This window comes from Mizuhopecten yessoensis, unplaced genomic scaffold, assembly GCF_002113885.1.
Source record: "Mizuhopecten yessoensis strain PY_sf001 unplaced genomic scaffold, ASM211388v2 scaffold10991, whole genome shotgun sequence".
NCBI lineage: Eukaryota > Metazoa > Mollusca > Bivalvia > Pectinida > Pectinidae > Mizuhopecten > Mizuhopecten yessoensis.
The window spans coordinates 125,901-139,950 of record NW_018408824.1 but is presented as its reverse complement, the minus strand read 5'-3'; the positions used below and the strand labels follow the sequence as shown (position 1 = coordinate 139,950).

Below are 14,050 nucleotides of genomic sequence, written 5' to 3'. Positions count from 1 at the left end.
CTCTATCACTTGGCTATGCAGGCTCCATCATGACAATATACACACCCGCTATCCCTTGGCTATGCAGTCTCCATCATGACAATGGACACTCCCGCTATCACGTGGCTATGCAGTCTCCATCATGACAATAAACACACCAGCTATCACTTGGCTATGCAGTCTCCATCATGAAAATGTACACACCCTCTATCACTTGGCTATGCAGGCTCCATCATGACAATATACACACCCGCTATCCCTTGGCTATGCAGTCTCCATCATGACAATTTACACACGCGCTATCACTTGGCTACGCAGTCTCCATCATGACAATAAACACACCCGCTCTCACTTGGCTATGCAGTCTCCATCATGACAATATACACCCCCGCTATCACTTGGTGATGCAGTCTCCAGCATGACAATGTACACACCCGCTATCACTAGGCTATGCAGTCTCCATCATGACAATATACATCCCCGCTATCACTTGGCTAGGCAGTCTCCATCATGACAATATACACACCCGCTATCTCTTGGCGATGCAGTCTCCATCATGACAATGTACACACCCGCTATCACTTGTCTATGCAGTCTCCATCATGACAATATACAAACCCGCTATCACTTGGCTACGCAGTCTCCATCATGACAATATACATACCCGGTATCACTTGGCTATGCAGTCTCCATCATGAAAATATACACACCCGCTATCACCTGGCTATGCAGTATCCATCATGACAATACACACCCGCTATCACTGGGCTACGCAGTCTCCATCATGACAATATACACACCCGCTATCACTTGGCGATGCAGTCTCCATCATGACAATGTACACACCCGCTATCGCTTGGCAATGCAGTCTCCATCATGACAATATACACCCCCGCTATCACTTGGCTACGCAGTCTCCATCATGACAATATACAAACCCGCTATCACTTGGCTATGCGGTCTCCATCATGACAATAAACACACCCGCTCTCACTTGGCTATGCAGTCTCCATCATGACAATATACACGCCCGCTATCACTTGGCTATGCAGTCTCTATCATGACAATGTACACACCCGCTATCACTAGGCTATGCAGTCTCCATCATGACAATATACACGCCCGCTATCACTTGGCTATGCAGTCTCTATCATGACAATGTACACACCCGCTATCACTTGCCAATGCAGTCTCCATCATGACAATATACACCCCCGCTATCACTTGGTGATGCAGTCTCCAGCATGACAATGTACACACCCGCTATCACTTGTCTATGCAGTCTCCATCATGACAATATACACCCCCGCTATCACTTGGCTACGCAGTCTCCATCATAACAATACACACACCCGCTATGACTTGGCTATGCAGTCTCCATCATGACAATATACACACCCGCTATCACTTGGCTATGCAGTCTCCATCATGACAATATACACACCCGCTATCACTTGGCTATGCAGTCTCCATCATGACAATATACACACCCGCTATCACTTGGCTATGCAGTCTCCATCATGACAATATACACACCCGCTATCACTTGGCTATGCAGTCTCCATCATGACAATATACACACCCGCTATCACTTGGCTATGCAGTCTCCATCATGACAATATACACACCCGCTATCACTTGGCTATGCAGTCTCCATCATGACAATATACACACCCGCTATCACTTGGCTATGCAGTCTCCATCATGACAATATACACACCCGCTATCACTTGGCTATGCAGTCTCCATCATGACAATATACACACCCGCTATCACTTGGCTATGCAGTCTCCATCATGACAATATACACACCCGCTATCACTTGGCTATGCAGTCTCCATCATGACAATATACACACCCGCTATCACTTGGCTATGCAGTCTCCATCATGACAATATACACACCCGCTATCACTTGGCTATGCAGTCTCCATCATGACAATATACACACCCGCTATCACTTGGCTATGCAGTCTCCATCATGACAATATACACACCCGCTATCACTTGGCTATGCAGTCTCCATCATGACAATATACACACCCGCTATCACTTGGCTATGCAGTCTCCATCATGACAATATACACACCCGCTATCACTTGGCTATGCAGTCTCCATCATGACAATATACACACCCGCTATCACTTGGCTATGCAGTCTCCATCATGACAATATACACACCCGCTATCACTTGGCTATGCAGTCTCCATCATGACAATATACACACCCGCTATCACTTGGCTATGCAGTCTCCATCATGACAATATACACACCCGCTATCACTTGGCTATGCAGTCTCCATCATGACAATATACACACCCGCTATCACTTGGCTATGCAGTCTCCATCATGACAATGTACACATACCCGCTATCACTTGGCTATGCAGTCTCCATCATGACAATACACATACCCGCTATCACTTGGCTATGCAGTCTCCATCATGACAATATACATACCCGCTATCACTTGGCTATGCAGTCTCCCTCATGACAATTGTATAAAGTGTGCTACTTTCGCAAACTTCAGATTTACTAAAAGTTTTTTCAATAGAGACAATTGGAATATAAACACAATGAAATGTTGGATAATCGATATGGCTGGAAATAATGCCAATACAGTTGTAGGTCATCATAAACATACATGCACATATGAGTAAATGCAATGACACTTAGAAGGATTCTTAAAATAAGCGTTTACATTGCATGAAACTTTCAAAATGGGATTAATTGGAATTGTACAAATGCCAATAACAACGAAGTGAAACAAAATTCGCCAATTAATGACGTGAAATGTGGTTATTAAGACAATGATTGAAGGTCACTCAGGGTAATGTTGTCTTCACAATGATTGAAGGTCACTCAGGGTAATGTTGTCTTCACAATGATTGAAGGTCACTCAGGGTAATGTTGTCTTCACAATGATTGAAGGTCACTCAGGGTAATGTTGTCTTCACAATGATTGAAGGTCACTCAGGGTAATGTTGTCTTCACAATGATTGAAGGTCACTCAGGGTAATGTTGTCTTCACAATGATTGAAGGTCACTCAGGGTAATGTTGTCTTCACAATGATTGAAGGTCACGCAGGGTAATGTTGTCTTCAGTCTACAGTCTAGTATGTCATATACAGATCTTCAAATGTTGCTTTTCAGCACTAGGACTGTGTGTGTAGACGACTTGAACGAACTGTTAGTCTATAATCACTTTCCGAATTACCAATTAACTATAGAATTTCTCTTTCTGACCTTTACCGTACTAATCTATTTCCAGGGCAATACTTGTACTTTTCTTTGTAAATCTTTATTATCTCCCTTTAACGTCGAATTTAATTCCGTCACAGTATCCCCCGAGAATTCAATTAATCTTAGGTTAGATCCTCGTCGACTTCCTTAATTAATTGTAGAACATGTTTACAACTCGCATGGCAGTGAGTACAGTTCGGCTTTGTGTTCTCTAGCCATCAATAACACGGACAGCATGAGAAAGCATGCTGAGGTTTGAATTGATCCAGGTGTCAATATTAGAAATGTCAGCCCTGTGTAACATCATGTGTCAGCTAGGATAAGGATGACATAATTGTGTCTGTTAAACCTTTAATTATGTCTGATAAAGCCACATACTAAGTGGCAAGCGGTAACGAACAAAGTATGGCAAACAGTTAATTATGAGAACTCGCAATGTGTGGGCCGTACATGTAACTCCAGCAAACAAATAAAATATCGGCACGTGGTTCGAACTTGATCTGTAATCTATTATGATTAAGCCACATACAAAGTTACAAATCGATATGGTAAATGGTGGCGAAAAAAGTCTGGAAAACGTAAATGTGACTGCCACCGCCAACGATAACGTGTGATGACGGACAGACTGATCCTTAAGTGTTCGCCATGCTTCTCAGGCGGCACGGCTAAGGAAAGGCAGAACAGTGAAGAAAGAAAGGAAAGATTTAAGATCCCAAGTGTGTGGCAATGGGGGCAGTGGGGGCAGAAGATCTATTTAGGTCTGTTCAATGTTCAATGTCCCCCAAGTCGTAGACATGAAAGAAAATCCCCGATTCCTCAGGGGCGAACTTTTAACCCCTCCCTCCCCCCTCCCCCATGTACATTGTATGTAAATTATCGTTTGACAGATTTTGACAGATTCGATGACTCAGGTAGAAAATTGTTTGAATCATGTAATCTTGAAAAAGAAAGTGAAAGGACATAACTCTTTATGCAGACTCCAATTGAAGTAATTTGTGCTGATCTGACAGATCTGTCAATTCAAGATCTATCTGTACACCAAATTCAAGAAGAATGACACATTATTATATGTTTCGCATGTCTGAAATTGTCTGACATTGTCCGTATGGTAAGTTTTAAGCAAAACTTCAAAACTATCTAAAATTTCAGGATATTTTCATCCAAAAACAATGGGAAGAAAATCTACATTTTAAAGAAAGTGGTAGCTATGGGAGCACTCTATATATATTATAAACATAAAAATATTGTTACCTTGCAAAACAATAAGCAAAACCACCCATTCTCAAAAATCACCTAAACATGACATATTTTATCTAAAAGGAAACTTGGAACTTATAGAAGTAACAAACTATATCCGATATATAACAGAAAGGAATGTGAGGAAATCATGTGTGGGGCACAACTCACAGAAATATTATCCAAAGGAAGACAATCAATCATAAATGCACAAATACTTAGAGTACATAGCAAGTGTTTCTAGTTTAAAACAGAGAGTATGAGTATCACTTGAAACAAATTTTAAATTATTTAAGAAATAATTCTCAGGGATACCATCTAAATGAAAATTAATTGATTGATATAACAGTCGAGATGCATTAAAAATCCTCCCCACACGGAAAGTAAAACAAACATTACAGTAAAATGTTCAAACCTGGCCTGCATGGTGTAAAGTTTCACCTTTTGGCCTTTTGTAAATTTCAGCTTTCTTGGCGAATTTTGGGTATTTTTAAATATCTCCCATTTCATTGACCCTTGATGAGACTTATTTAGCTGTCAAAAGTCAAACCAAAAAATACTGCAGTACAATTTTATGTCAACTTATGTATTAGTGGATTTGAACACCACTGTAAATATGAATGTTGAACAGAAATATTTTAACATTTAAGCGAACACATATTTATTTTTTACAATCCTTTTAATAACATGTTTAGGGAATGAAGGGTTTAAATGTTGTTTGTTGATGTTTAGTGGATCGAAGAGATACATGTATAACATTTTTTTTAAACACAGTATTCTAAAAGATATGATAAAGGTTTCAGACTCTTTTCTGTTATCAGCATCTTGTGAGGAAACTCCATGTATTGTAGCAAAAAAAAGGTCAACAAATAATATGAAGAGTAGTGCAGTTGATATAGAAAGTTCAATTCCTGCTATATATTTGTAGTAAAGCTGTCAAAGAGACAGATATTTGGCAGACCTTTCTTATACATATGATTTAAAAGTGGTTGCAAGGATTTATAAAACCCCCAAAAAACAAACTGATTCCTATCCCTTATACAGAGAACAGTGTGGAAATATAGATGAACTGAAGGTATTGAAAACATCGTCAGGTAATTCGGGTAAAATGGACTTCCATCATGATTTTACATAATCATGTGTTTATACAGCCTCCCTTAAGAAAAACATATTCCATGCATGTTTTCAGCCTGTTTTTGTTGTCATTATCTGTCCAGCCTGTAATATCTCATCTTTGCTAGCCAAGAGTTCATTTTGTATTCACATATTCATGTATTCAACCTTAGCGGATTTAGCCTTGTTCTCTAAGCTTTCAAATGATTGAACCTGACACAGGGACTTGGCACGAATTACCATCCTATGGTCCACATATTTTTTTGTATATCATACATTATAGAATACACATATGTGAACTGAGGTTAGAAATTAATACCAAGTCCCTGTGCACGTAAATAAATATGGCGGCGCCCAGTACCAAGTTGCCTTGTCGACTATGTCATGATTTATGTAAAAAAAACAAAGGAGGACAATACTTAAAGAAACATTTTCTGTATATGATCAGTTGGTAGAGATAATTGGCAATATTCTAACTGTAAATGATAACCAAGGGAAATACATAGGCGACCTTTTTGTACTATTCATCTTTTTGGATAACGACGCTTTAACTTGTAAGCGAAAGATACATCACGAGCAGCATCAATACTAAAAACGTCTTTTAATATTAACGGCTACCAAACCCGTGCTCCTGGTTACAAATAAATGCTATGTCCCAATCACCTGCCCTCTGGACTGGTTTTTAAGTAAGTTGTTTTAGTGCCAAATTTTGTACAGCATGATTATTTAGCCTCTTTATCTTAATCTTTCCAACGTAGGTATCTTGTGATAAAAATGTGTTGTACCATTTATATATATATATACATATATGTTTGTCGAAATACAAGCTCCTGAGAGATTATGTTAACTAAGACATATATTCAACGTAAAATAATGATTCTTGTATCTTGTATTTTGAAGTAACATGCCACTATGCTTTTATCCGATAATTTTAAGATAAAAAAAAACACACACACACACAAGCTTTTAATCACGAACTTTACCTCGAATGCGCCTATGTATAATATTCAGCACGATGAAGGACACAAGTTAAGGTATACTGTTGATGCCGACATGTACAAATGTATGTAAACTGTAAAACGAAAGTAGGTCTGCGCGATCGCAAAAATGTCAGTTAGTACTTGATGTGATAGCAATGTATTAAACGAGTATTACCTTGTGTTGTATTCTAGCACATCAGTGTCTCACTACATACGGTACTAATATGTTAATGTTCGATGCACCTCTGTTTATTATTACTGTCCTGATTATGTTGTGAGGTATTTCCGGGTCACGTTATAGTATCAAGTGCGCTTCCGGTTACGTCATAAAATGCAAGATCTTGATATTTATTAATTAAAGATAGTTTAAAGAATAAACGAGTTGTTAAAAACAATATCAATACATTGCAAATATTATTTTCTTGAATGTTTGCGAAGCAGACGACGTTTGATCATAATCTCGAAACTAGAACATTTTTTTAAGAAGAAATGTGTTTTAACATTTGAAAAAAAAAGTTCGAAGAGGAAAAAATCTATTTGCTTTTTTATGAATTAATGAAAGTGATACACAAAAGAAATATAGTAAATAATTGATAGTAAATTTATCAAAAACAACATCCTGAGAGTATGTTCTTGGGGCATGATCGTTTAGAAGCTTTGCAATACTTCAAACTCTTTCAAACGCGCATCAGCTCGAGATTAGGCCCCTGTCTACAAAATGGCGACTGGAAGTAGCAAGGCGGATTAAATTGGAACTTCAATTGTGAATATTTCGGCAAGTAAACATTGTTCGCAAAGCCCATGTGGTATGTTCATCTAATTTAGTCAAGATGTACTCAGTCCAGTCGTTGTTTAGTCGCTAGGGTCATTCACAAAAAAATAGTATTATTATATAAACTTATTGTAATTATTTAAAACGTGATTATCTGAACGTCAAATACACGTTTCCTTTTTTCATTTTTGATAAGTTTTTAAAATTGAAATATGAAGTTTTTAAATAAAACGTATCATGTGCGTATCTAAATATCACATTAAACAAGAATTGTGTGTGTAATCTATTTGATATCATACAAAAACTCTATTTTCTGTTTATCTATATCCAATAAAGCTTAGATAGGAAGCTTGGCACTTATTACACGTGTAAATCAATCACTGTAAAATGGTAATGGTAAGTCGATAGAGAAAATCAAACAAAGAAAACACTTAAAGCACCACGTGACCGTTGTGCCCATTTAAAACCCATCAGTGCTTTTAAACATTGAAAAATAGAAGGAAAAAATATCATATATAATTATCCTATATCTATACAGTGTATCGTACTATATGCTTTTTTTTCTTTCGGTTTGGCAATGCCTTTCTATGAGGAGTGTCATCAATAAGGGCGTAAACGCCACTGCTGTGAGCAGTATATATACATAGCTTCATATGTACCGCTAATAAGGTGGACTGTGGCATCCTTAGGCGTTTTTATCGACACGTATTCATATTTTTGGCTTTATCAATTCCTGTTTAATCGGCGCGTACTCATGTAATTGCTTCATTGATTGGCGTTATGAATTTGAAACATAATATACTTTCTAAAAATTGATAACAAATTAATTATTTCTGAAAGCGTCGCTTTATGTGTAAATTTCGGTATGGCAGACTTTCCAGAATAACTAGCGAATGTGCCGCAGACAAACTTATCGGGATTCGCTATCACACAAAGTTGCGTTTGCCTGTTACACCTGTTTCAATTATACTAAACTAATTGCATGTTTACAGAATCTTATACAGAACGTTTATTAAGATCGGATGTACCTTCTTCAGAAATTATTTTTTTCTTTAGTTGTTGTTCCAAATATTTGTCAATCGGTCATAGATTGTTTTCCTAGCCGGTAATATTGTTTGCAATAAGTAACCTATATAATATCCACCACTGAGACACTGCGCTGGCAATGCTGGCGGTGTGTTTACTTGATACTTGCTGTTAAAGTTTCAAAGTAAACATGACATGTCCTGATATACGACTCATTTTACTGAATATTTGATTAAATTCCATATTTGACAATCTTTCAGCCAGTAAATCTGTTTTATTTTCGTATTGTACTCGTCAGGTCGACCGTATATCGTCTGGATTTGGCGCCAAATGGTTGAGTGTGTGATGAGAGATAGAGTCGAGGAGACCGATAGCTGTAATAATCTACCTTCTTTACCCTGTTGTGTTCCCACAGTCTGTACTAATGGTTCTACTTCTTTACCCTGCCGTGTTTCCACAGTCTGTACTAATGTTTCTACTTCTTTACCCTGCTGTGTTCCCACAGACTGCACTTATGGTTCTACTTCTTGACCCTGCCGTGTTCCCACAGTCTGTACTAATGGTTCTACGTCTTTACCCTGTTGTGTTCCAACAGTCTGTACTAATGGTTCTACGTCTTTACCCTGTTGTGTTCCCACAGTCTAAACTAATGGTTCTACTTCTTTACCCTGCTGTGTTCCCACAGACTGTACTTATGGTTCTACTTCTTTACCCTGCCGTGTTCCCACAGTCTGTACTAATGGTTCTACTTCTTTACCCTGCTGTGTTCCCACAGTCTGTACTAATGGTTCTACTTCTTTACCCTGCTGTGTTCCCACAGTCTGTACTAATGGTTCTACTTCTTTACCCTGCCGTGTTCCCACAGTCTGTACTAATGGTTCTACTTCTTTACCCTGCTGTGTTCCCACAGTCTGTACTAATGGTTCTACTTCTTTACCCTGCTGTGTTCCCACAGTCTGTACTAATGGTTCTACTTCTTTACCCTGCTGTGTTCCCACAGTCTGTACTAATGGTTCTACTTCTTTACCCTGCTGTGTTCCCACAGTCTGTACTAATGGTTCTACTTCTTTACCCTGCTGTGTTCCCACAGTCTGTACTAATGGTTCTACTTCTTTACCCTGCTGTGTTCCCACAGTCTGTACTAATGGTTCTACTTCTTTACCCTGCTGTGTTCCCACAGTCTGTACTAATGGTTCTACTTCTTTACCCTGCTGTGTTCCCACAGTCTGTACTAATGGTTCTACTTCTTTACCCTGCTGTGTTCCCACAGTCTGTACTAATGGTTCTACTTCTTTACCCTGCTGTGTTCCCACAGTCTGTACTAATGGTTCTACTTCTTTACCCTGCTGTGTTCCCACAGTCTGTACTAATGGTTCTACTTCTTTACCCTGCTGTGTTCCCACAGTCTGTACTAATGGTTCTACTTCTTTACCCTGCTGTGTTCCCACAGTCTGTACTAATGGTTCTACTTCTTTACCCTGCTGTGTTCCCACAGTCTGTACTAATGGTTCTACTTCTTTACCCTGCTGTGTTCCCACAGTCTGTACTAATGGTTCTACTTCTTTACCCTGCTGTGTTCCCACAGTCTGTACTAATGGTTCTACTTCTTTACCCTGCTGTGTTCCCACAGTCTGTACTAATGGTTCTACTTCTTTACCCTGCTGTGTTCCCACAGTCTGTACTAATGGTTCTACTTCTTTACCCTGCTGTGTTCCCACAGTCTGTACTAATGGTTCTACTTCTTTACCCTGCTGTGTTCCCACAGTCTGTACTAATGGTTCTACTTCTTTACCCTGCTGTGTTCCCACAGTCTGTACTAATGGTTCTACTTCTTTACCCTGCTGTGTTCCCACAGTCTGTACTAATGGTTCTACTTCTTTACCCTGCTGTGTTCCCACAGTCTGTACTAATGGTTCTACTTCTTTACCCTGCTGTGTTCCCACAGTCTGTACTAATGGTTCTACTTCTTTACCCTGCTGTGTTCCCACAGTCTGTACTAATGGTTCTACTTCTTTACCCTGCTGTGTTCCCACAGTCTGTACTAATGGTTCTACTTCTTTACCCTGCTGTGTTCCCACAGTCTGTACTAATGGTTCTACTTCTTTACCCTGCTCTGTTCCCACAGTCTGTACTAATGGTTCTTCTTCTTTACCCTGCTCTGTTCCCACAGTCTATACTAATGGTTCTACGTCTTTACCCTGTTGTGTTCCCACAGTCTGTACTAATGGTTCTACTTCTTTACCTCTTTACCCTGCTCTGTTCCCAAAGTCTGTACTAATGGTTCTACGTCTTTACCCTGCCGTGTTCCCACAGTATGTACTAACGGTTCTACGTCTTTACCCTGTTGTGTTCCCACAGTCTGTACTAATGGTTCTAATTCTTTATCCTGCTCTGTTCCCACAGTCTGTACTAATGGTTCTACTTCTTTACCCTGCTCTGTTCCCACAGTCTGTACTAATGGTTCTACGTCTTAACCCTGCTCTGTTCCAACAGTCTGTACTAATGGTTCTACGTCTTCACCCTGTTGTGTTCCCACAGTCTGTACTAATGGTTCTACTTCTTTACCCTGCTCTGTTTCCACAGTCTGTACTAATGGGTCTAATTCTTTATCCTGCTCTGTTTCCACAGTCTATACTAATGGTTCTACGTCCCCACCCTTTTGTGTTCCCACAGTCTGTAATAATGGTTCTACTTCTTTACTCTGCTCTGTTCCCACAGTTTGTACTAATGGTTCTACGACTTAACCCTGCTCTGTTCGTTCCCACAGTCTGTACTATTGGTTCTACGTCTTTACCCTGGCGTGTTCCCACAGTCTGTAATAATGGTTCTACTTCTTTTCCCTTCTTTGTTCCCACAGTCTGTAATAATGGTTCTACTTCTTTACTCTGCTCTGTTCCCACAGCCTGTACTAATAGTTCTACGTCTTAACCCTGCTCTGTTCTAACAGTCTGTACTAATGGATCTACTTCTTTACCCTGCCGGGTTCCCACAGTCTGTACTCATGGTTCTACGTCTTATCCCTGCTCTGTTCCAACAGTATGTACTAATGGTTCTACGACTTAACCCTGCTCTGTTCGTTCCCACAGTCTGTACTCATGGTTCTACGTCTTATCCCTGCTCTGTTCCAACAGAGCAGGGTTAAGACGTAGAACTATTAGTATTGTTTGTTGGAACAGAGCAGGGATAAGACGTAGAACCATGAGTACAGACTGTGGGAACACGGTAGGATAAAGAAGTAGAACCATTAGCATAGACTGTGGGAACACAGTCTGTACTAATGGATCTACTTCTTTACCCTGCTCAGTTCCCACAGTCTGTACTCATGGTTCTACGTCTTATCCCTGCTCTGTTCCAACAGTCTGTACTAATGGATCTACTTCTTTACCCTGCCGGGTTCCCACAGTCTGTACTAATAGTTCTACAATAGCCGGCACAAAAACCACAAAAGCCAAGTTAACTTTTTATGGCAATGGTGTTTCCAAATCTGAATAAAATGTTCATCCTATTATTGGTATTTATCAATTTGATACAAGGCAATGTTGAAAGAAATTCTACGTCATTAAATGCGTAATTTGAATACAAACTTAATATTTATAAAATATATGATATTGCCCAAGACTTGTAAACTAGAAGGCGTGATCTGCATTATTCCTGTCATATGATAGTTCCGTACCATTGATACTGTCGTGTAATAGCGTAAACACTGAGTCTACAATCAATTCTAGATGATCCAAATGTGTGTAGGTGAATCGGAAGCAATACTATTTAGTTGGACTGTTTTGTTAGAAGACGGGCAGCATTACCTGTTTTGGTACGGTCACAAATTGTGATGACTATGAATAAGAATTCCGTTTAGAATGGACCTATATGATACTATATAAATATAAATATAAACTTAATTTATTTTACAACAATTATGAAACAAGTTATTTCAACTCATAGTAATCACTCTTGATGGCCCGGATGTTACCATACTACAGGTATGACTATTAACCATCAACTGTCTCACTGCAATGTGATGTTTTCCTATGAACGGTAACTTCCACTTATACAAAATATCGACCTCCATACCACAAACAGAAGTAGCCCATTTCTCTGCCAGATCTTTATGTTGACCACAAAACTTGTCCAAAGTCTTCATCAACCTGTCTCTTTGTTATTGTGTCCGTCACCAGGCGATATCTAGCAATTAAGTTGTGATATTCGACGCTAGTCCATGTGTACCGAGTTAACCGCGACATGAAGACACAGTAGGTAGGGGAAGCAAGCCCATGTGTGCCGAGTTAACCGCGACATGAAGACACAGTAGGTAGGGGAAGCAAGCCCATGTGTGCCGAGTTAACCGCGACATGAAGACACAGTAGGTAGGGGAAGCAAGCCCATGTGTGCCGAGTTAACCGCGACATGAAGACACAGTAGGTAGGGGAAGCAAGCCCATGTGTGCCGAGTTAACCGCGACATGAAGACACAGTAGGTAGGGGAAGCAAGCCCATGTGTGCCGAGTTAACCGCGACATGAAGACACAGTAGGTAGGGGAAGCAAGCCCATGTGTACCGAGTTAACCGCGACATGAAGACACAGTAGGTAGGGGAAGCAAGCCCATGTGTGCCGAGTTAACCGCGACATGAAGACACAGTAGGTAGGGGAAGCAAGCCCATGTGTACCGAGTTAACCGCGACATGAAGACACAGTAGGTAGGGGAAGCAAGCCCATGTGTACCGAGTTAACCGCGACATGAAGACACAGTAGGTAGGGGAAGCAAGCCCATGTGTACCGAGTTAACCGCGACATGAAGACACAGTAGGTAGGGGAAGCAAGCCCATGTGTACCGAGTTAACCGCGACATGAAGACACAGTAGGTAGGGGAAGCAAGCCCATGTGTACCGAGTTAACCGCGACATGAAGACACAGTAGGTAGGGGAAGCAAGCCCATGTGTACCGAGTTAATCGCGACATGAAGACACAGTAGGTAGGGGAAGCAAGAAACATATGATAACAAACAACTGAGTATCATTTGTCAGTCCTATTCTGGAAGTCGATTAAAAGGTATTTAAAAATGCAAAGTTAAGAGCACCTTTCCAGAAATTTAGTTTGTCTATGAAGAAAACAAAACAGTGAAGAAATATACATAACCAGATGGCATAGCCGTACATTTTGACATAACCAGTGGTACTAAAAAAAGGAAAATTCATAAAGTAACACTACCCTTGTGTTTGGTGTCACGTCCGTAAAAGTCCCTAAGCAACTAAACACTTGTGTTTGGTGTCACGTCCGTAAAAGTCCCTAAAAAACTAAACACTTGTGTTTGGTGTCACGTCAGTAAAAGTCCCTAAACAACTAAACACTTGTGTTTGGTGTCACGTCAGTATAAGTGTCCCTAAACAACTAAACACTTGTGTTTGGTGTCACATCAGTAAAAGTCCCTGAACAACTAAACACTTGTGTTTGGTGTCACGTCTCTAAAAGTCCCTAAACAACTAAACACTTGTGTTCGGTGTCACGTCAGTAAAAGTCCCTGAACAACTAAACACTTGTGTTTGGTGTTACGTCCGTAAACGTCCCTCAACAACTAAACACTTGTGTTTGGTGTCACGTCAGTATAAGTGTCCCTAAGCAACTAAACACTTTTGTTTGGTATCACGTCTGTAAAAGTCCCTAAACAACTAAACACTTGTGTTTGGTGTCACGTCAGTAAAAGTCCCT

General features: G+C 39.9%; 1 protein-coding gene across 1 annotated transcript in view; it reads right to left on the bottom strand.

The window, feature by feature from the left end:
* Positions 1–9,039: 9,039 nt before the first annotated feature.
* LOC110464472 overlaps positions 9,040–14,050 on the bottom strand; it is a 12,118-nt gene continuing 7,107 nt past the window's right edge. Inside the window, exon 2 of the mRNA XM_021519709.1 lies at positions 9,040–10,505. Within this exon, the coding sequence (XP_021375384.1) occupies positions 9,040–10,505 (1,466 nt within the window). The remainder of the gene's footprint in view (positions 10,506–14,050) is intronic.